This window comes from Parambassis ranga, chromosome 13, assembly GCF_900634625.1.
Source record: "Parambassis ranga chromosome 13, fParRan2.1, whole genome shotgun sequence".
Classification (NCBI taxonomy): domain Eukaryota; kingdom Metazoa; phylum Chordata; class Actinopteri; family Ambassidae; genus Parambassis; species Parambassis ranga.
Genome location: NC_041033.1, coordinates 18,563,971 through 18,585,565, shown reverse-complemented (window position 1 = coordinate 18,585,565; position 21,595 = coordinate 18,563,971). Strand labels below are relative to the sequence as shown.

At 41.3% G+C, this 21,595-nt stretch overlaps 2 protein-coding genes across 6 annotated transcripts in view; one reads left to right on the top strand and one right to left on the bottom strand.

The window, feature by feature from the left end:
* Positions 1–21,595, bottom strand: part of nbeab (neurobeachin b) — a 160,531-nt gene that overhangs the window by 28,821 nt on the left and 110,115 nt on the right. For all 5 annotated transcript variants that reach the window (XM_028418798.1, XM_028418801.1, XM_028418800.1 and 2 more), the window contains 3 exons: positions 19,718–19,854; positions 499–616; positions 314–416 (listed from right to left, as the gene is read on the bottom strand). In XM_028418798.1, the coding sequence (XP_028274599.1) occupies positions 314–416; positions 499–616; positions 19,718–19,854 (358 nt within the window). The remainder of the gene's footprint in view (positions 1–313; positions 417–498; positions 617–19,717; positions 19,855–21,595) is intronic.
* mab21l1 (mab-21-like 1) lies at positions 16,798–18,954 on the top strand. Its single transcript, XM_028419722.1, has one exon. The coding sequence runs from the start codon at positions 17,185–17,187 to the stop codon at positions 18,262–18,264; it is 1,080 nt and encodes a 359-aa protein (XP_028275523.1). The 5' UTR covers positions 16,798–17,184; the 3' UTR covers positions 18,265–18,954.

Here is a 21,595-nt window from a genome sequence, read left to right as displayed (position 1 = left end):
CAGTATATAAACAGGCCTGTTAGCACCACAGTCTAAAGGGAATTTGTGTTTCCTTCTGTGGTCACTGGCCTGGCTGTAGTCCTGTTGTATACAGTCTTCTGTCAGAGAATGAGGTCAGTTCAGTCAGGGTCAGTGCACATCCACTTCAATGACTGGAGCAATGGGACTTCAAATGACTCTGCTGCAGGCCAGGCTGCACAGATGCATTTACCACACCACACAGAGAAGGTAACAATGACCATATTAAGAAATTATAATAGTACACATATTTTCCACTGCCCTGCTGACTTTCCTTTGGTATCCTTTGACCCACCTGGCTTGTGGAAGCCCATAACTAGTGCCCACTCCTACTCGGGGGAGACTGTAGACAACTTTCTTTACTGTGGCGGGGTCAGGAAAGTTGAACATGACTGATGCTATGGGTAGTAAGAGACATTGGTTAATGTTAAAAAAGGGATAGAAAATAATTTTATAAGCTGTAATTGGTGTTTTACTTACTTCTGTTGGCCATAAAAACCTCCATTGCTGTGTTCTGCAGGAGGTACCGTCTGGAGAAGACTGCCCTAATCTCACTGAACATCCACTTCCCATGTAACCCCTCAGTGTATGGTAAGACCTAGAAGGAGAGAAACAAAAGAGGAACATGGTCTATGGTTATTAACTTCTGTATAAAAGACATCTGTGTCCGGCTCTCCATTTTAATATGGTTGCAGCTAAAGTTGAAAATAAAGTATCAACCTCACAGCCGATATGATAACAAACGTAACATCACCATCTAAAGTCCATGGTCTCTACAAATCCCCTCAGCAGTTAAAAAGCCTCAATACCACACTAGAATGTGTGCATTTATACCTTATTTAAACTTATGAGCATTAAACATTCTAAAATGTTATCAGTGTTTGAAATAGTCTTTGAATGTTTCACACGTTTGAGTTTCCAGTGTTTTCAACACACTTAAGCAAAGGTAAGTGGTCACAGAAGCAACCCCCTGGGTCAGTGATACATAAATAATCAATAAAAACCATCAAGCTAAGAAAAGGAGAGAGCAGACAAAGAATCATTAGTGTATGGAGCACCACTGGGACTGCAGGTCCACACACACATAACTAAGACAGTTGCTCTGGCAGGTGAGAATGGTCCCCTCACACATCCCCCCTCCCTCCATCTCACTTCCCTCTGACTGAACAATTTTGTCCAACAGTATGAGCCAGGGAGCAAACTCATCAACTCCCCAGGTTATAATCACACATAGGTGCAGTTCAGAGACAGTGTGTGTGTGAGAGTGAATAAAGATATAACAGAGCAGTGGGGTGAGGCCCTACAGCACATTACTGTGTGTGTGGGTGTCTGTGTACGTGGGGGGTGATTGAGGTGGAGTAGGCAGGAAAGGAGGGAAGCAGAGTGAGATGTTGAGCTGGGTTAGGTCTGATGCTAATGCTCATTTAAAACAGTGACAGGCTGGAAGAGTGCAGCCCGAGTCGGGCTGCCTTAATTTCTCCCTGGAATAGCTCATGCCCGACCTTCATGCCACATCCAAAATCTCTGGAGCTCAATTAAAATTGGATTAGGTGGAGATGCTGGATATGCTGCACAGCATCTCTGGTGCTCTCCCTACCAGTAATGCCCCTGCTTGACACCTCTGCAACCCCCAACTCAAACAGTTGTCATAGAGACAGCACGGCCCTGAGGAGGCAGTGTGCTGACTGGAGGGGGGTAGAGAGGAAGGGAGGTGGGATGGAGGGACGTCTACAGAACTGCAGGCACACTGCTGAGGGCCAGCAGCAGCTTGCTAGGAGGCAGGGTAGCTTTTATTCCCCTCCTACTCTGCAGCCAGATGTTCTGGAAGTACTCTTCAGAGTGCAATACTGAAAGGCAACTCACACAGATATCACGGGAAGGCCACAGCAGTTTACTCCATTATCGGAGTAGTGAACTGTTTGAATACATATTAAGTTGTTGTATTGTCTAGACTGGGTTGTCAATTTCAGAACAGTGTCTGTTCACTTATTTATAACTTATTTTTCTGGTGTATTCCCAGTTTTACTGACTGACCAACTCTAACAACCCCAGAAGTGAAAGAAAAGGTGGTTTTTACAAGTTTGTTAAATAGACACTGCACTCTAGATTATTAAGAATTTTATAAAATATTGAAGTACTGTATCTCTGAAAATAGATGTCAACATTTTAGCACTGGCTTTTTCTTGTTACCCAGCTAACGTGAACATTTTGCTGCCATGACAAAGTACAGGCCAAAGGGCTAGCTGTCAACAAAAGAGAGGCTAAAGAGGAGAAAAAAGAGCTGATTTCAAACCACCCAGATCAAAAAATTTGTCATAACAACAAAGCTTTGGTCTAAACCAACACGCAGGGGCCCCTGTAGACTTGGGGATTTGACAAAGCCCAGCCCTCATTTTTGGAGGCCCAGCTGTAAAAAATGCCATTTAATGAACCTGTCTGCTGAAGCTGTCCCCTGCCTGTCAGAGGTGTCAGCCAGTGACAAGCGCTGGGGACGGCCGCCTCCAGTCACAGACAGGCCTGCCAGCTGGAGACTTCGGCCCCAATCTAATCACGCCACCAGGAAGGGACCGGCGCTCTGCTCTTGGTCTGTCACGCTCAGGGCTGGGGGAGCAGGGAGAGGGTGGGTGAAGGGGTCTGGTGTGGCCGACAAGCACAGCCTTTTGTTTCCACACAGGTCCCTCTATGCGGGCTCATTAGGAGCCACAGGCGCATGCGCTGCTCTGCCAGCTGCAGGGAGATGCCTCTCCAGTATAATAGCCATAATGCAATTTAACGTCTCTGTACTCTGCTTCTTTTATTCCTCTTCTCTTCTCTCGCTGATTTGACAGAGGGCAGGCTGCATTCTGCCTGTAGAACATCATTGGTGGAAAAAAAATGGAAAATATTATGACAGATGAGATGAAGGGAGGCACAGGTGACACCAGTGTTTAGGCTGAAACTCATATGTAATAATGTGCAGATGTTCAAATGGAGCACATCATGCTCATGAGCAATAGGAAGCCACTTCATGCATGGAAACAGATTCTAATCATGTTTGACTTCCGAATAGTTTTACCTCCATATTGACTGAGACAAAATGACAGATGTTATTAATAAATCTAACGAAGTATTTTCTCTAAAACCTGATGCAATTTTCTCCTATATGGAACAATACAATCCCCCCTCCTCCACTGCATCCAATGTATACTAAAATAGGAAATAATATAATTTAGTGAGGCCTCCAAGCCAGCATGACTGATATATTTATATGAGACTGTGGAGCACACTGACAACCTGGTATCACAGCACCTCTGCTGCATTCTTCTCAGATTTGTCTAATAGGCTTCCACTATAAAGCCTCAACAACTTCACGGTCCCAGGCGACCATAGAGAACAGCGAAGTGGAAGAATAAGGGGAGGATACGAGCGGCAGTTTCATTTTGAGTGATATGACTACTCCCCCAGGAGCAAGTGGGATGGATTTCACACATGGCAATTTGGAGGATCAGCACACACTGCGTATACTATATTCAATGGCTGACCCCAGGCAATATGGGCCAAATCTGTGAAGAGGGCTGAGCAGTCAGAGAAGGCAAAGAAAGAGCGTAAAGCCTAGCGAGAGCAAGAAACACATTTCAGCTAAGTGGAGGAGCATCATCAGACAACATGGCTGACTGGGTCATAGAAAAATCTGTTAGATCTGTTAACACATACAAGATATAATACAAAAATGTTCTTACTCAACCCATTCTATACCAAACTGATGATATATGAGCCTCTGTTTACCCCAAATCAATGGCGGTAACTCTAAGAGAAAATAGTTCCTACAAAAACTGTTTCTCTGTACTGTTCAGAAGATTAATACATTTAAATGGCAAATTATATAAAAACTCTGCAAGAGACAACATAAACAAGCTGACACTTAATAGGGGAAGAAGTGGGATACAGTGCATATACATTTCTTTCCCCGCACACTGTAACATCAAAGTAATACTGGCACATTTAACTTTATGAAGCCACAGCTAGCTCTATAACCACGACATGCCCAAATCCACACTTTTTTATTTTAACTTTAAGCCATTTTACATCCTGCGAAGATTTATAACGTCTGCTGGAGCATCAAAGCACGTTTCCCATCTGATCCGTCCTTAATGTGACAACTGTTGTGACGTGTGTGAACGCAAAAATGTGAAAGATTCCACCAGATTATTAAAAAAAAATAAAAAATCAGCATTCCTCTTGGTTCCTCTCTGAGAGACCCATATCTCAACTTCAATAAAGTAGCAGGCTTCTAATGCAGGTATTGGGGGGAAAACAAGATACAGATTTGCATAATCAGTGTCACTATACATTTGGGTGGTAGCTGGAGTGTGGCAAGATGACACAGCTCGGGTGCTCTGGCAAGACCAGTGGGATAAAGGAGATGAATATGCATTAAATATGCTGGCAGTTCACTGCTCCAAATGTCCAGCCAAGTTTGTCAATAACATTCATGTCAGAAATAGTATTTCACGCACATTAGCAGGCACTGTAACGCTGTCTTCAATACTGCCATGGTTGGACAGGTGGGAGGAGCTGCTCTCCTAGCATCTCTGCCTATGTTTAAATATAAGAAATGCAATAAAAAATATTTGCAAGTTAAACTTGTGGTTTGCTGCAGTGATACAAAGTCAGGCATTAAGCTACACGAAGTCTGCAGCAGAGAGGCTGGAAGGAAATCAAATGGATCCTATTGATTTTTATCAATGTGGTGCATTCTGCGTTGAGAGTAACAGAAAACCAAGTATGCGCTAATCAATAAATCACGTGATATATTTAGCATAAGTAGTTGTAATTTAGTTGTTAACGCAGTTAACAACTAAATTTGCTAGCCATACTGTAAAGTATGAAATATTTTTGTCCACTTATTTCTTTCAAAGATATACATACATATTTCTGTAAATAAATATTTGATGTAATCTTTTGATCTCTGGTTAACTAACATGTATTTATTTTGCCTTTAATGCATGCACTTCCCTTCACACAATCATCCTTTTTTATATGCAGTGTTTGCTAATGTTAAAGCTATATGAAAAGACAAAATGGAGGTGCCAGTAAGATCCCAGGTGCAGGTGGATAATAGCTCTTCTATAAACACAGTAAGACACAATCTGTGAAGAAACTACAATAACAAATGGACTGTTTCGAATAAATTTGGTTGCCGTCTTTTTGGCCTCTTGGAGAATTTATGATTTTAATTGCATTACTGTGTGTCCTCCATGAGTGGAAAATTATTAATCTCAAGTAACTAAGAATACAAAGGTATACAGCTGTTTAAAGTATGGCAAGTATGGCATGAACAAGTTCAATTGGTGACCCAACCGCAGCCTCAACCACAACATACATGAACATACTTAGTCAGCACATCATCCAGATAAACAGCTTGAGGATGCTTTCACTAAGGAGCTTGCGGAGAAGGAATGCAGTCATTTGGTATTGGGTCTTTTCAGCAAGCTTTTCCTAATGGGACATTTTCAGGGACTTGTCAGCCTTAAGATGACTGAAATCTTCCTGGCCTGGGTACCAGCTTCCTCTGGCTGCTGCTGAGACTGCCAAGCTGATCGTTTTAAATCCCACTTTTCTTTTTTTCTTCTTCATTTTTTTTGGTTGTGTGTGGGAGGAATAGGGCTCAGAGTTAGACAGAGAAGAAGAGGAAGAATGAGACAAGGATGGAGAGGCGAGAGACAGAGGAGAAGAGGGACAGAAAGTGCAAGTGGTTAGACGAGAGGGCCTGATGAGCAATGAGCGCCTCACTCGTCCTCAATTAATCTTGTCTCTCTACCTTTGCTTTGGCGCTTCCCTTGGCACCAAGGTAATAATGACACCCTCATCCATTATCCTTTTATCCCCGTTATTCACAGGGAATTGCTTAATAATATGTTACAGATTCGTCCTCCTTCATATAATTCTTTCTGTCATTCGCAGTATATCATCTGGAAAACACACAGCCCCCTTTCTGCTGGACGCTGTTTGAGGATTATCGTGGGTGACACCTTCGGGATGCAGCCAGAATCTGGAGCATCATTTTTTCAGGCATAAAGTGGAATTACCCTGACTTATCTGTCATTGCCAAAAGCACAACAAGCCATTCAGGGCCAAAGCAAAGGTGGAACAGGTTCTTATCGGCTTCTCTGAACGAGGAGGCTTGTAAATTTATGCTAATGAGGGCCTTTTGTCATCCAGGCTCACCCCTTGGGGCTGAACGGGGCTTGCAGGGGATGATAATCTGGCTGTTGAGTGCACTAGATAATTTGTACTTTATCCTCATGTAATTATATAGTTTAAATCTTTTTACCAATGCTAATCCTACAACATGAGGAAGTGTCTTCACCGTGTCTATGGTTCTTAGCAACACTAGTTAGCATGCATCTGACTCTCTCATAAAATCATGTAGGAGGAGAGCAGGGCTGATATAATTACTCTGACTTTCTGTAGCCTGTGCTATGAATCCTCCTATCATTTTGATCCACCTTAGCAGGCAGGCAGGAAGCCAAAGTAAAAGCCTGGGGGTATGAGAGACAACACAGAAAAGAGGTGAAAACATCGTAGTAAGACTGAAAGAGCGCTTCCCATTTTTGTCAGGTAAGAAAAAAGGGTGTTGGTGAAAGACAAATGGACTGAAAGGAGTGTAAGAAAGTGCTGTATAGGATGGCTTTGAGGTCTCTCTGCTGTCCAGTGGGACTCCAGGCCATCTTGTGTGTCTGCCAAAGCCGACAGCCCCTGACAAGCTGCTTGGCGTGCTGTAATTTGACTAATTACACTGGATTAGACCATATTAATGCAAGCTGTTTTCTCCAGGGTCGCTGACCTACCCAGTGTGTTCCTTGCTAGATTAAATTCAGTGTAAACAAAATAAATAAATAAAAACAAATATCAAAAACACATACGTTTTTATTTTTTGAAGCATCAATATAAATGCCACTATTTCTATAATGGTAGACATGCAGCACAACAAATATTTTACCTGTGTTATCTTTGGGAAAAACATATATTTATGTATTTTACTGATGTAGTAAAGTTTATAAAGTAAGAGTTTACACAGCCATTGAGTTTGGAGGGTTTCCACATACTGACAACAACAGTGCAAACTTGAATTTTACTTTAATAAATAAAAGAACAGATAAAATCTGATAGTGCTCTGATTATATGCATAGTTTGGCTACCCAGATTTTTTAATCCGCGACTATTACGATCAACTTCAAAAATGAGGAAATAAAAACCAGAAGGAATGCTCATTTGTACAAAGAATGAGGGAAACCTACACTCATTTGCATTTGTAAAAATCCAAATTGAAAGAAGGGAAATGAGCCATAGAATATGTGTGTTTTAATACAAGTGCTCTCCCAATTGTACCAAATCAATTTGAATTTCCAACAATAGAGAGGCAGCTTCAATGTTTGTATGTGTTCCTCTGCCTTGAACACGGTGTAATAATAGTCTTAAACCAGGCGTTATAAAGACAGAATACCAAAGAGGCTTACAGCCTTAGTTTCATGAAACATTTAGGCAAAAGTTCCAAAGGCTGAGGATGATGAAAGAAGGTAAGCTTGAAAATGGGCTTCTGGGATCCACAGCCCTTATTGTACAGAAGTCACATCAAATTAATACTGAGGGCCATTTGCAGCCTTTCTTCTCCTGAGCTTTTCAGAACGGATTAAGCTATGAAAACTCAGAAATTACTAAAGCACCTATTAGGCATTATGCTCACCCTTTCTTCTCTTCTCCTTTGAAAGCCATTGAATGTGCCTCACTTCAATCGTGCCTCAGTTCACAAGTTGTTTGCACACACTTGAAAGAATGGCAACATTTTGAAGTGCATCCTGCAAAATGTATATATTTCTATTTTCCTAACCTCCCTATCAATGCAACTTCATGCAATTGTATCTATATTTTAATCTATGAATTCATGTTTTGTGGCAGTCTCGCCAGTTCACTTTAAGTCTCAAAGAGTTTTCACACCAGTGAAGGAGGACTATTGCTGCGGCTCTCTCAGGCTCTCTACACCCCTCTTTGCTCTCTCATTGCCTCTTCAAAGAAGCACAGGGAGTGCATGAATTGTAATTATGGCTCCTAACAGGATTCAAGAGCACCCAAACGATGGCACTTGAGAACCAGGTCGTGTGGAGTTAAACGGCTGTCAGGCACTCAAAGCACGCCAGCATGTGAACAAACCAACAAAGGCTACCAAGTCCACTTCTAGGACCCTCCTACCCACTTTCCTTCTCACAGGGGGGGATGAAAGATCAACCAAGGCCCCTTTAAAGCTCCATACAGCCTTTATGCATCTTTACTCACATTTATATTATTATAGTATCAATTAGTAAAAGAGCTAATTCTCATCTTGAACAAGGTATTAAAAAGATTATTCATTCTATTGTTTGAAAATATTTAAGAAAAATAAGACGGAGCATCATGTGAGAGGACAAAAGAGACACATGTGAAAGATCAGGTAATTGGAACCACCTGAAAAACCAACATAGCCACAGTGTTAGATTATCACATGACCTAGCCATCAAAATTAGGGAAAAGATCATCTTTGCTCCCACAAACGCTTTCAATGTCTCACCAGGGCACAAGACCCCTCACTGCACATTAAAAGAGACCAGCCTCCAGTCAGGACCTTCAGGAACTTCAGCCCCAACCAAAGAACCCAACCTGCAGCGTGAAGCCCCTATGCATGACCCTTATTAAACTCCTAATTGGATTGGGAGCAAGTGAGAAAAAAAAATTCAACATTGTTCATTCAGATGAGATTTTCTTTAACGTTCTTTAACAATAACATTCAAACTCATGTCACCGAAAACTTTTTTTTTTCTTTTCAAACCACAACCAGATTTTCAGAAAAATGGCAGTATAGGCAAAACCTTTTCACCTTTTCCTTTAAGGAAAAGCACTATTTGATTTTCACAGGCGCAAGTGACAGGCTGAAACAAAGCCCAGTGCTGCCCATTGTAAAGCCTTTCACTGTGGTAATGGTCTTAAAAATGGCTACAAGCAGGGCCCTATTCAGTGGTGACCAGGCTGCTCGGCTCTCTTCTTCATATCCAACACAAACTGTGTGCATGAAGCGGGAACTCTGACGTCAGCTGATGAGTGAAGGAGGGAGTTAACTCATAACCACAGTCTCAGACTATGGGTGCCCGTAGAAGTTCCCAACACATTCACACTAATTATAGAGAATAAATAGTTCCATAACAACAACATCAATCAAGTTCATTATGAAAAACAGTGTAATGACAATAATTACAATAATATCTCATTAAGAGAAAGAATACGAGACAGGGGAGAATTAATAGCAGACAGGTGTACAACACACTGCAATTATGGAACCTGAAATTAGTTCATTGCCTCAAGGCAAACAGAAGAGAAAGGGAAGGTTGTGTGTGTGTGTGTAGGCTGTATGGGGGTGGGGGGTGGGGGGGGCTGGTTTCAGGACTGGGAGTAGGACTGATACAGAGAGGCTCACAGACAAAAAAGGAATTGCAAATAAGCAAACAAAAATGTCTTAAATGTGTAAATTAGAGAAAAAATAAGAGGGAAAAGCAGCTTTTCCCTGCAGACTGGTGCCCTAGATGAGAAGGGAGCAGCGAAACGTGATCAAGGGGAGCCGTGGAGCGGTGCGGCAGGCGTCAAGATGAGCACTCAGCCAGCGAGTGGCAGCTTCTCCTTTTCCAGTCAATCATTCATTACAGAGCCAAGTGCTGTGGAGGAGTGCCTCCTCTTTTTGACCTATCATATTACTGCCTCTGTAAACTCCTAATCCTCCCTTCGTTAGATGGTGTCAACAGCCGACATGCTCTCACCCTGCCGCCGTACTCCCTGCTCAGACACCTCCCAAGCCCTGCCAAGACCACAGAATTGACACTTTAATAAAATCGTTTGAAATTTAACAAGGTAGGTAACGGCACAATCTTATCCATTTTTTGGTACTTTCATCTGCCTTTTTTGACTTGCCTTTTAATCATAGGAAGGATGTTTAAAAAACACTTTTTAATTAGCTAACTTTTTTTGCTTGCTGAAATTGCCGCATCAATTTCAGTCTCAGTTCACTCAGAAACAATAAGAAAGTCTTGACTTCAGCTCTTCAATGTTTCATTGGCTGGTCTGAGAGGCCTGTTTTTTTGCCTTGGGGCTGTTCCTGAGCAGGTGAAAGCCTGGAGGCAGGAAGTTGCACATCAGCACTTCTTCGTCCATCATGACTCTTTTATGGGGACCCCATCTCCAGAGCTTCTCTAATAGAGCCCGGTGAGATGACAACAATAATGAGTCCAACAGATGAAAGCCCAGCAGGACAAAGCAACACTGAGATACATCTCCACACACACAAATACACACACACCAGGGCACCAATCTGGTACTCACTGTGTGAATGTTCTTATTTAGGTAAACAAAAGAATCGAATGCAGGCTGGAGAAGAGGAAACCAGATGAAGCATCTGTGTTTTGGCAGAACACCAAAAGGATTTTTGGAGTGGCTGAAAATATCATGCTGATCACAAGCAGAAAACAATCAAGTTTATCACAGGCACGTGCAAACATATCACACACACACAACAGTCCTTCACCCACAAGCATTAATGCATGACAGATCCATGTGTGGACGAGGTTTAGGTAAGGGTCCCAATTTAAGCTGACAGATACCAGATAGTAGATACTCATGGAAATGACAGCAATGATTTAGGGTGTTTCTGAGTTTAGCTGAATGTGACAATGTCACAACAAAACTATAACACATGAGTGAAGGCCAGCAAAGTTAATATACTTCATTTCTTAATCACATATAGCGCAGAAGCTTTTTGGCTTATTGTGAATATATATGGAAATTTATGAGATAAACCTTGTCACACCTACCACATAACACGGTTTGAGAAATGTTAATTACCATGTAAAATAAGCAATTGGCATCCTGCCCCATATGCCCCACTTTTTCCATGAGGAAGATGGAAATGAGGTGGGGTAGATTTGATTGTGACATCCTCTCCGTCTGTGCGCCACAATGTGTGGCTTTGCCAGTAACAGGCTAATATGCAGCACAGCTCACCACAACCAGAACTAATGAAAGTAGACAAAATGTCTCTGCTGCCATCTTTGTCTAGCATCCGCTCAGGGTGAGCCTCCTTCGTTCCCTCCTCTCCCTTTCACCTCCCCTCTTTCCCCTCACTCTTGAAGGGAGGGTGACAGCAGCATAAAATGGTGGTGAGCAAATGTGCCTTCCATGTGGCAGCAGTGGTGGGGGTGACAGGCCAGGCTGAGGCCAGCGCTATCAGCAGTGTGGGCTGTTGCTTTGAACAAACTGGATGGTCGCCATGAAGGATCAGGGCCGAAAGCATGAGACACCAGCGGTTGCAAACAAAAGCAAAAGCAATATCAAATCAAGAAAAAAAAAAATCCCTCCCACTCCCAACATAAAACTGCTAGCTTGTTGTTTATGGAGGCTTGTTAGTAACTGATTGCACACTGCAGCTATTCCTTGAAGGCAGGTTTAATGTTTTTATATAAAAATGTAAGATGTTCAGAAAAAAATAAACAAATCCTTGAGACAAACTTGTGATTTTGAACACACAATAATTCCGTCAGATATTAGGCTAATCCAGCATAAATCTACTAAACAAAGCAAACTCCTTCATCTAGTAGTTAGTGGTTGAGTCATTGAGGGGAGTGTTAGTTAACCCCGAGCTCAGAGGACGATGAAGCAAGGGCATAAATCACAGAGTGAAACAAGGCCGACTCCTCCGATTCATTAATGGAAATGATCTGTCAATATGCTGGAGTCAATTCACACGTGTCAGCTGGGCTCAGCACACAATGGGCCAGCCAACTTATGAACTCCCTGCACCACTCCAACGAGTCCATAAAACAACTGGCAACGCCGCTGGGGAGCACCCCAAGACACCACCCTCTTGCACAGACCACCAGATGACACAGATGGGGCGAAACCAAACAAAGACGAGACTCCCTTTGTACAAAGAGGGACCCCTTTCAAAAGCCATTCATGCAACAAATTGGGGAAATCTGGCCATGCAGCACTCCGGGTTTGCTCTTTTATTAGCATGAGCCTTACGTCACAGTAAGTGAAATCAGATTTATGGCTCTCTGCTACAAAAGTGGTTAAAAACAGGCACTCTTTAAAAAATAAATAAAGCTATGTTAACCAATAACAGTTTAGCAATGTTAACCAGGAACAGCTTGTTCTACATGCCACGGAGTAACAAGCCATTTCAGTTTTTACAACACTTCACCATGTTGTACAAAAAAATGACCAAAGCATCAAACTAATGAGGAAAACTACACAGCAACAATGCTGATTCGTACTTGGCTTTGGCCAAATACAGAGCTAATTGTTCCAACACGACACATTTTATATTTGAATCGTTTTGAGCAGCTTGCAAGAAATGCTAAGTTAATTGCAGTTTTCTATGCGTTAATACATATTAAAGAATTAAATGATTCTTTATCCAAAGAGACTATAAATATCAGTGTAGAGGTTGCTTCAAACTGCACCAAGCTTTAGGACTTTCAAAGGCAGCCCATCAGTTAGGGAGGTTTATTTCCATGTAGGTCGTTAAATATGTGCACACAAGCTTTCTCTTGTTAGGCCCTCTGCATTTTTCTTTTCTTGTTCTTTCTCAGCTGCACACTCGTACTGCTGCAGCAATCTGCATAGAGAGACATTTGTCATCATTAGCCCTGCTCTGACAGTTGGCACCCGGCTCCTCAGATCTCTAAGACTGGCAATTATGAACCCTTCATCCCTTATTTAGGCAACATCACCTAATTTTATCACAGGCCTCACCAACAGCATTTGATTACCAACAACCCCCCAAAACGTACAGACAGACTGTGCCCTCAGTTCCACCATATCCTTTGTTTCGTACTCCTACGCCAGATCACATGACATGCGGGAGAGAGTTTTGTTCAGTCGATCTGAGGTTTGAAATTACTTATCAGACACAAGGGCTGCAGAGAGGAGTGTATATGAGCATCATGGGGTCAGTGGGCAGATGATTACAGCGCCCACCTTTAGATGGCAGACATCTTGCAGACATTAAGATTAATCACACTGCTGTTGTTGAAAGCTTGCCTTTCAGGACAGAGAAGGTGAAAATCAATATTAACAACAAAACTAAAATAAAACGCACTGAAAAACAGCTGCATGGTAGCAATTAGTTCACTGAGAACAAGACGGTAATTTCTAGAAATCAAATCCTCCTGAATAAAATTAAAAAGGAAAAAAATGGCATAATTCTGTTCCAGTCTCCAACACAGACAATGTCTGACAACAGGACGCTAAACTGTGCTAATAAAACGAGTGGAAAGTGCAGCAGCGGCCCCTTCACTGCCAACCAGCCAAATGAGTGTGCAGGAGAAGGTGCACTGAACCCAACATACTTTCCTTGTTGTGACGCAAACCAGGCATTTTCTGGATTGTTACTTTGGCAAACAAACCTGAATAGTATTCATGCTAAATTCATGCAAATACATGCATGTAATTTATCACCAGGCTGACAAGCGTACCATATTGCAGAGGGGAGGGGTGAAGGGCCAAATGAAGCTGAGACAATCAATTAAGTTTTATAATTTACACTTTTCTTCATTTTTCTTTCTCAGATTTTACCATTAGGTCGAAACATTTGGTGACATGTGCTATAAGATATGTATGACAGTGAACGGTAAGACCAGAGGGGGTCTCTCAGTGCCTCTGGCCATGTGGTCCAGCTTCCTGACTTATCCAAATGAGGTTGCTAATACACAGCAGAGAAGAAAACAAATGAATGGACACAATCCAAAGGGGGTCCAGAGTGAGGCTCCAGGCCCAAAAAATTAACTGGCCTCCTACAGAGACACCATATTGTCTGGAATAATAATGTTCCATTATTAAACAAAATCCCAATGACAATTTCATTTTGTGACAAACAAAATTACAGAAAATGTGTCAAAGTGAGTGGATATATCCCGTGAGCATATTATTTGTCACAGTGATGTCACATCTCTGAAGTGTCACTGCATTTAATCTGATTTAAACAGACACATGTCATCCTATTTAGTTCACTTTAACTAATCTGCACATTAACTTGGAAGCTAGCTGGTAAATTCCCTTTGTATGGGATATGGCTTCAAAATATTGTTTTTCAAAATTACCCCAGAAATTTAATGAAAAAAGCTGCTTATGGCAGACCTCGTTTGTTCTTATGTAACAGGATTATTAAAATAATAAAGCATCATCCGTAATTATAATGCCAGTTTGGAGATTGCTGGACACAGAGGTCTTGATCCAGCTTAAAATAAAGCTTGCATAACACCACTGAGCATTTTTAAGTCATGAGGTAACACAGCAAATTAAAACTAAAGCCAAAATGCTATTAATACACTATATCTAAAGCCAGACCCACAAAAGACTGTGTGATGAGTCAAATAAATGAATTTCTATACACTTTTTGATTTTGAATAATTAAATATTTTTTGCAATTATATGTTTGTTACCAATATAAAATATATATGTTATAGCTTTCAGTATCATTTCAAGTCCATCAACTGGTGTCATCAAAGGACAACAGTGCCATCGGACAATTGAACTTGTACCCATTCATGTCAATAGAGAGATCAGTCTTGCTAGAAGAAAGGAAAAAGAAAAATGGAGGAGAAAAAATGAATAAGTGTGGAGGCATGCTCTGGGAACAAAGAGGCCTTCAAAACAGGGTCACATGCTTCTGCAAAATTAGGGGAAGTAGAAGTCATTGTATTGATTTACACAATCACGCATGCATTTTGTTGGGTCAGAAATAGGCCTGTGCTGGAATCACATCCCCATATATCACACTGGAGGGCCTCCAATAGCCTGGCGGGATGGTGGATAAAGGAACAAAGATTGTAATGTTGTCATGGTAAAGATATGGGTATAAGAAGATTGTATTGTCTTAGACTAGACCTGACAACTGCTGGAGTCATGGGACTGCAGAGCAGGTTGAGTTACTGTGAAATCTGTGCAGCCACATGCTTTAGATTAAGAGGTGATAATCTCAATGAAAATCCTCCCTTCTATCACGCACAGGGATGGCCAAAGGCTGGAGTACAAACTCGAGAGGTGCAACTAGAGTCTGAGGTATCTGACTTGGAGCAAGATCGCCTGAAAAGAGGGGCCAGCCTGGTTTCAATAAAGAGCAAGTACCTGCTGAGCCATGGACAGAGGGAGAGAGTGAGAGAAAAGACTATCAAAGCCTGGGAAGGGAAAGGGCTGTTAGCTACCTCTCACCACATGAAGACCTTTCATAATGTCCTCCATATCCTCCAGAGGTGTCAATACCAATAACAATTTGAGGTTAAGAAATGTAATCAGATACAAACGTGATAAGAACTGATTATGCCAAGCAACTACTAGCAGTGTGTTCATGACACGCTGTGTATGATAATGGGAGTCACCTATCTATCAAGGTCCTTCCCGCACACTCCACCTCCAGCTCAGCTGACGAGCAGCGGGTTGCCCTCTTAATGCCTGGTCGTATGCAGTTCTGACTACAGCAGAGACGAGTGTAAATGCCTTTGTGTTATCTGTGCAGTCATCTTTTTGAAGTCCTCTTCAAAGAATGCACCTTGTGAGATGGAGCACCAGTGCAATGATGAGAGACAAAGAAGGTTTAGTAAAAAATGCAAGATCCTTTATTATGACTCAGGGGCCTTTAAATACAAACGCTCAACCAAGACTGAAATGTTGGTATTGTTTTGTTTTTATTTTGTTTTCTTCTACCATTTTGTTGCTTTGTTACAGTGTTGAAACAAATAAATATTGATTACTACTAACAGAATATTGTTTTCTTTAAATATATATATATACACACACACACACATATATATATATATATATATATATAGCCTATAGTTACTCAGAACAAACCAAGAATTTCAAGTATTTCATAAAATTAATATTTAGACCTTTCTTCTTTTTTCTGAACAACTAAAAACATTTCAATGTATTCAGTGTAAATGATGATAAATGTGTAATTGTACAAAATGAAAGAAGAGAGATTACAACATTCATTTCTGGTATTCTAAAATAACTGTCTGGAATTGTTTCTGATACATTAAAAAAAATGCACATTAACCACAAAGCTCAAAATGTAAACTGTAGACCTGCCTCTCATGTCCATGATAATTACTTGGCAAAAATAATAAAAATGCTAAAATAAAAAGTTTTTACTTTTCCACAAAGAAGCTCAATTTCCAGACAGCTCAATAAATGTAATTACTTTTAATAATTAACTAACTCATGCTTACTTTATTTATGTCTTAAACAAACGGTGAAATACACATGAAATATTAAATAAATACAGAAAAGGTTTAATTAAACTGTGACCCATAAATGACTAAAAAGTGGTACAGAGCAAAAATAAATAAAAAATAAAGGTTTAAATAATACTTTTATCTAAAATATCTATGTTTCCATATGCACTAAACATAAGAAACATACCTACTGTTTCTCATAAGATTGAATAAAGCAGACTACAAAAAGCAAAAGATAAAGTCCAAGAAAAAAGTACCGTAACGTAGTAAAAAATATTTTTTTCTTCTCTTCTTGTCTGCGTAGGTTTACTTCCGCTCCTCGATCTACCACCAGTACCTGCACTTTTTACTTGTATATAACACCCGGGGATGAATTTGTTTTCGATAAACTGCGGTGACGCATTGGACAGCGATTGGACATCTTGGTTTCAACTCCTCCCTTATAATAACGAGTGTGTGTGTCTCCTCGTTGTAAAACACAGCAACGCCGGCCGTCTGCGTCAGGAGGGCACACTCCACTCTGCGCAATTACGCGGACTCCATAACTGGCACAGCGATCAGAGAAAAGCGCATTTTTCCCGGCTGCTGCACAAGGTTGAAATGGACTTTTAATCACGCCATCCCGATCATTTCCAGGACTTGCTTCGACTACTTCAAATGCAGTTTGCAGCAGAGCAGCTGTGAATGTTGTGATTTGATGATTGCACATGTGCTCTTAGCACAGCTGTGAACAGTTGTTTTTATAAATAAATAGACTTTTTTCTTTTTAAATAGCTTTCTTTCTTCTCTAAAATTGGCTCCCGTACAAACAGCCGCGTTGGATCCCTCGGCTTATTGCGAGACTCCGGTGTATAACCCGGATCTCTGCCCTAATATGATAGCCGCCCAGGCAAAGTTGGTGTATCACCTCAACAAATACTACAACGAGAAATGTCAGTCTCGAAAGGCGGCCATCTCCAAGACCATCCGGGAGGTGTGCAAGGTGGTTTCGGATGTCCTAAAGGAGGTCGAGGTCCAGGAGCCGCGCTTCATCAGCTCTCTCAGCGAGATGGATAATCGTTTCGAGGGACTGGAGGTCATTTCGCCCACCGAGTTTGAGGTTGTGCTCTATCTGAATCAGATGGGAGTATTCAACTTTGTGGATGACGGGTCTCTCCCTGGCTGCGCCGTCCTCAAGCTCAGCGACGGCCGAAAAAGAAGCATGTCTCTCTGGGTTGAATTCATCACAGCCTCCGGTTACCTCTCGGCGCGCAAAATCCGGTCGAGATTTCAGACACTGGTGGCGCAGGCAGTAGATAAATGCAGCTACAGAGATGTTGTCAAAATGGTCGCTGACACAAGTGAAGTGAAGTTACGCATTAGGGACAGATACGTGGTGCAGATCACGCCGGCTTTCAAGTGCACTGGCATCTGGCCACGAAGCGCTGCGCACTGGCCTCTGCCTCACATCCCCTGGCCGGGACCTAACAGAGTGGCAGAAGTCAAAGCGGAAGGTTTCAATCTTTTATCCAAAGAGTGCTACTCCCTGAACGGCAAGCAGAGCTCAGCCGAGAGCGACGCCTGGGTCTTGCAGTTCGCCGAGGCCGAGAACCGGCTCCTCCTGGGTGGATGCAGGAAGAAATGCCTGTCAGTCCTGAAAGCGTTACGAGACCGTCACCTCGAACTGCCCGGACAACCTCTGAACAACTACCACATGAAAACTTTGGTTTCCTACGAGTGTGAGAAGCATCCCAGAGAGTCTGACTGGGATGAGAACTGCCTTGGAGACCGCCTGAACGGGATACTATTGCAGCTTATTTCATGTTTGCAGTGCAGAAGATGCCCACATTACTTCCTGCCTAATTTAGACCTGTTTCAAGGAAAACCTCACTCTGCGCTAGAGAACGCAGCCAAACAGACTTGGCGACTGGCAAGAGAAATACTGACCAACCCCAAAAGCTTGGAGAAACTCTGAGGTAAAACATACTAGTTCACCCCGTCTTAAAATGTGTTAAATAGGCCTAACGAGCTCATAAATGGACAGAAAAATATCACCAATCAATCTGCAAAGTGGTGTGAAACGTGACTGTCCTCTGTTGTTGAATATTTTGGCCAAGCCTGATTCAAGATTTTTTTTATATATAACGATTAAGTTCGCCATGTCCTCCCCCCCCCGTGCACCTTTTGGCGGTGTCAACATTTAAGATTTTAAATTATTGGCTACAATTACGCAGCAGTGGCCTCTTTTTCTCTGCGGTTATTTAAACCCTACAGTTCATTAAAATGCTTTAAAATAAAGCCCCGTGGAAAAACTTGAGGAAAAAAAAATAAAAACACACATCTGTACATTTTATACTGTAAATACATTCATAGATTGTGATTCAAGTGGTCTGAAATTGTGAATGTTGTTCTGTGACACGTAAATAGGATCCACCTGTTTAAAGCTGAAGTTTTTCTTTATCTGGTAGAAACGTTATTAATTTATACTTGCATCAGTGGTAGTCTGGTTCACCTGTTTCAATGGACATCTTCTATTTTTGAAAGTTTACATTTTGATGGTATAGGCGTGCCACATTTGTTACATTGAAAACATTCCATCAATTTACTTGAATTATTATTTAAAGTACTCGGAACATTTTTTTGAATTGTTGTTTTTCTCTACCATGCTTAGGCCTACATGATAAAAAAGAAGAAAATGATAACATATATATAGTATATATATATTACAGTTTAATTGGAAAAAAATGCACTTGAAATACACTGGATTATAACATCTGTGATCTGATTTTTTTATTTCTGTCTTTGATCTAATTTAAAGAGCTAATAAAACGAGCTGTTTTATATTTGTGTCCCATTATGGTTTTATTAAATGTGTTTTTGACAGTGAGCTATAGGCCTAATGCAATGCAATTATAATTTACACCTTAAAAAAGAAAATATTGAAATAACAAAATTATTATTTGCACACAAACTATTTCAAAGAGATCTGTAGACTAGTCTGTAAAATGAACTTGCACAATATGCTTTAACATTGTGACCAATTAAGTTGGCTTTACGTGCTAATAACCTGTTACTGTTTGACGTTTAAGCTGCAGGAAGAGCACGCCTCAGTGAAAAATACATGGTTTTAAAAAAATGCAAAATAACACCGCAAACTGTGACACGCAAAATAAAAATTAACTGCAATTTTACAACAAAATCCAGGGGGCAAAACGTCGTTAAAAAACCCCAAAAAACAGCGCATGCATGGGCCGAGCCGCTGTGCGTAAAACTCCGCAATATATTACAGCCTACAACAACAACTGCGTATTTATTAAAGTCGTCAAACGTGTTCGGGCAGTTATAGTGTGGAAACAGGCAGCCTGTGAAACACTCCCAACCTCCCCAGCTTTAAACTTGAGCTGCACACTTCCTTGCAGGTTACTTACCTTGGAGTCGACCCTTTTGAAGGCAGGGTCATCCTCGTCCACCTCAAAGTAGATCTCAGTGGTGGTGATAGACAGAGTCCCGCGGGCCACCAGCACCGGGGAAACGAGCTGAGCCGGGCTGCTGAGGACCACTGGGCCTGAATCAGTGACGGGCAAAAATACAAATATATATATAAACATTTACAGTGAGACTGGGGTTTATTTTGTTTCTTCTTCTTTCTGCGCGTTTGAATTTTAAATATATTTATTGAAGTTGAGTCAGAATGACGCGTTATGACTGACCATGAAACGTTTTTTTTTAATTAGGCTTGTCGTTGCGTCATAAAAGAAATGCTGAACCTTTTTCACTGTAATGCAGCTCTTTATGCGCATAATATATTTGGGTCAAAGAGGCGTACACCAGTTTGCAAATCAGCCATATTTCTGGCGACATGTCATAAGACAAATACTAACGGCTCTATTTAATGTTTTCTAATAAAATATAATAATGATTTATTTCTCTCATATATTGCATACTGTAAATGGCAGCCACACAGGAGTGAAATATGAATGTAAATCGTCATCGTCATTTAAAGCTGCGTTAAAGGAGGCAAATAAAATAAATACATTTAGATATACAAATAATAAAACCTATAGGCTATTATAATCGATAGTAATGAAGCTTGTAAATTGTAAACGGCTGTCCGGACTGTAAAGGTGGGTTTGTGACCCTGGTCAGCTGATAGTGATCACATCTTTATTCCAGTCTCCTCCCTCCCTCTTCTCCTTCTCTTCCTCCTCCTCCTCTACTGCTTCATCCTCCATGTTCTCAGATCAGTGTCGCTGTGGAGTACCGTTACAGTGATTTGTCTGCTCTCAAACGAAAGCTCTCGAAATCAGGATATTTATCGATCCCTTAAACTCCAAAGAGCCACTTTAATGTCTCATCAATCTTAATCTGCGTTCCTCAGCCAATTATGGCCGATAGTGTTACAGGAATACAAGTGGATTTCGGTCTCAACTCCCAGAGCGCCCCTTCATCGCTCTTGCAGGCTGCACTGTTAAACCGCCCTCCCCGGGTCTCTCTTTTTTTCTCCCCCCCTCTACTCAGCGTTGCTCGGGTCCATTAACGGTGATCCTATCTGCTGATGCTATCAGCGCACACGCTACACGTTGCTTACAAGCTTCATATGAGTAACCGGTAACCTCAGCCTGTTTTCTGCATGTCTGATAACGTTTAGTACATTTATAAAAGGAGGAAAAATATAGGCCCAGTAGGAACAATGTCAAATAATAATAATATCAGTAATTTTGTTCTACATTATATTAGTGTAATATTTATATCAGTTGTTCCCCTTTGCAGCATAAATAGATTTGGACCCTATTTTTAAACTATTCTGCCTCTTACTTAAAATAACGCTCTCAGGTTTGAAGCATTGTGCTGTGGCCCTGAAGGACTGCACAGCCTGAAGCATTAAGCCACAGCATCCATTGCTCACAGGCAGGAAGAGGATTAGGCAGTAATCCCCTCAGGGATTCTCCTCCTTCCATAATTAGGTGATATGTCATTAAAATGTTTACATGAGAATAATGAAATTACAGGCAAGTTACACAGGATGACTGGTGTGTACAAGATAATGCAGCGTGGAGTAGTACCTGACTGTTTTGGGTCTTACTTTTAATGAAAATATGCAAATATCTCTCCAATGACAGGCCAATTTAATGAAGTGATGAAAAGTCTCATTTCAGTGTGGTGGGAGTTTGGGAGAGCTGCTGAGAAGATGGGTATATTCTCAACCACAATCAATGGACTGCAGTGTTTGATTAGTGCTTTTGCACTAAGGGAAAAATATGAGTGGAAGTGGGTTAGGTGCAGACCTGAGTAGTATCATTTACTTA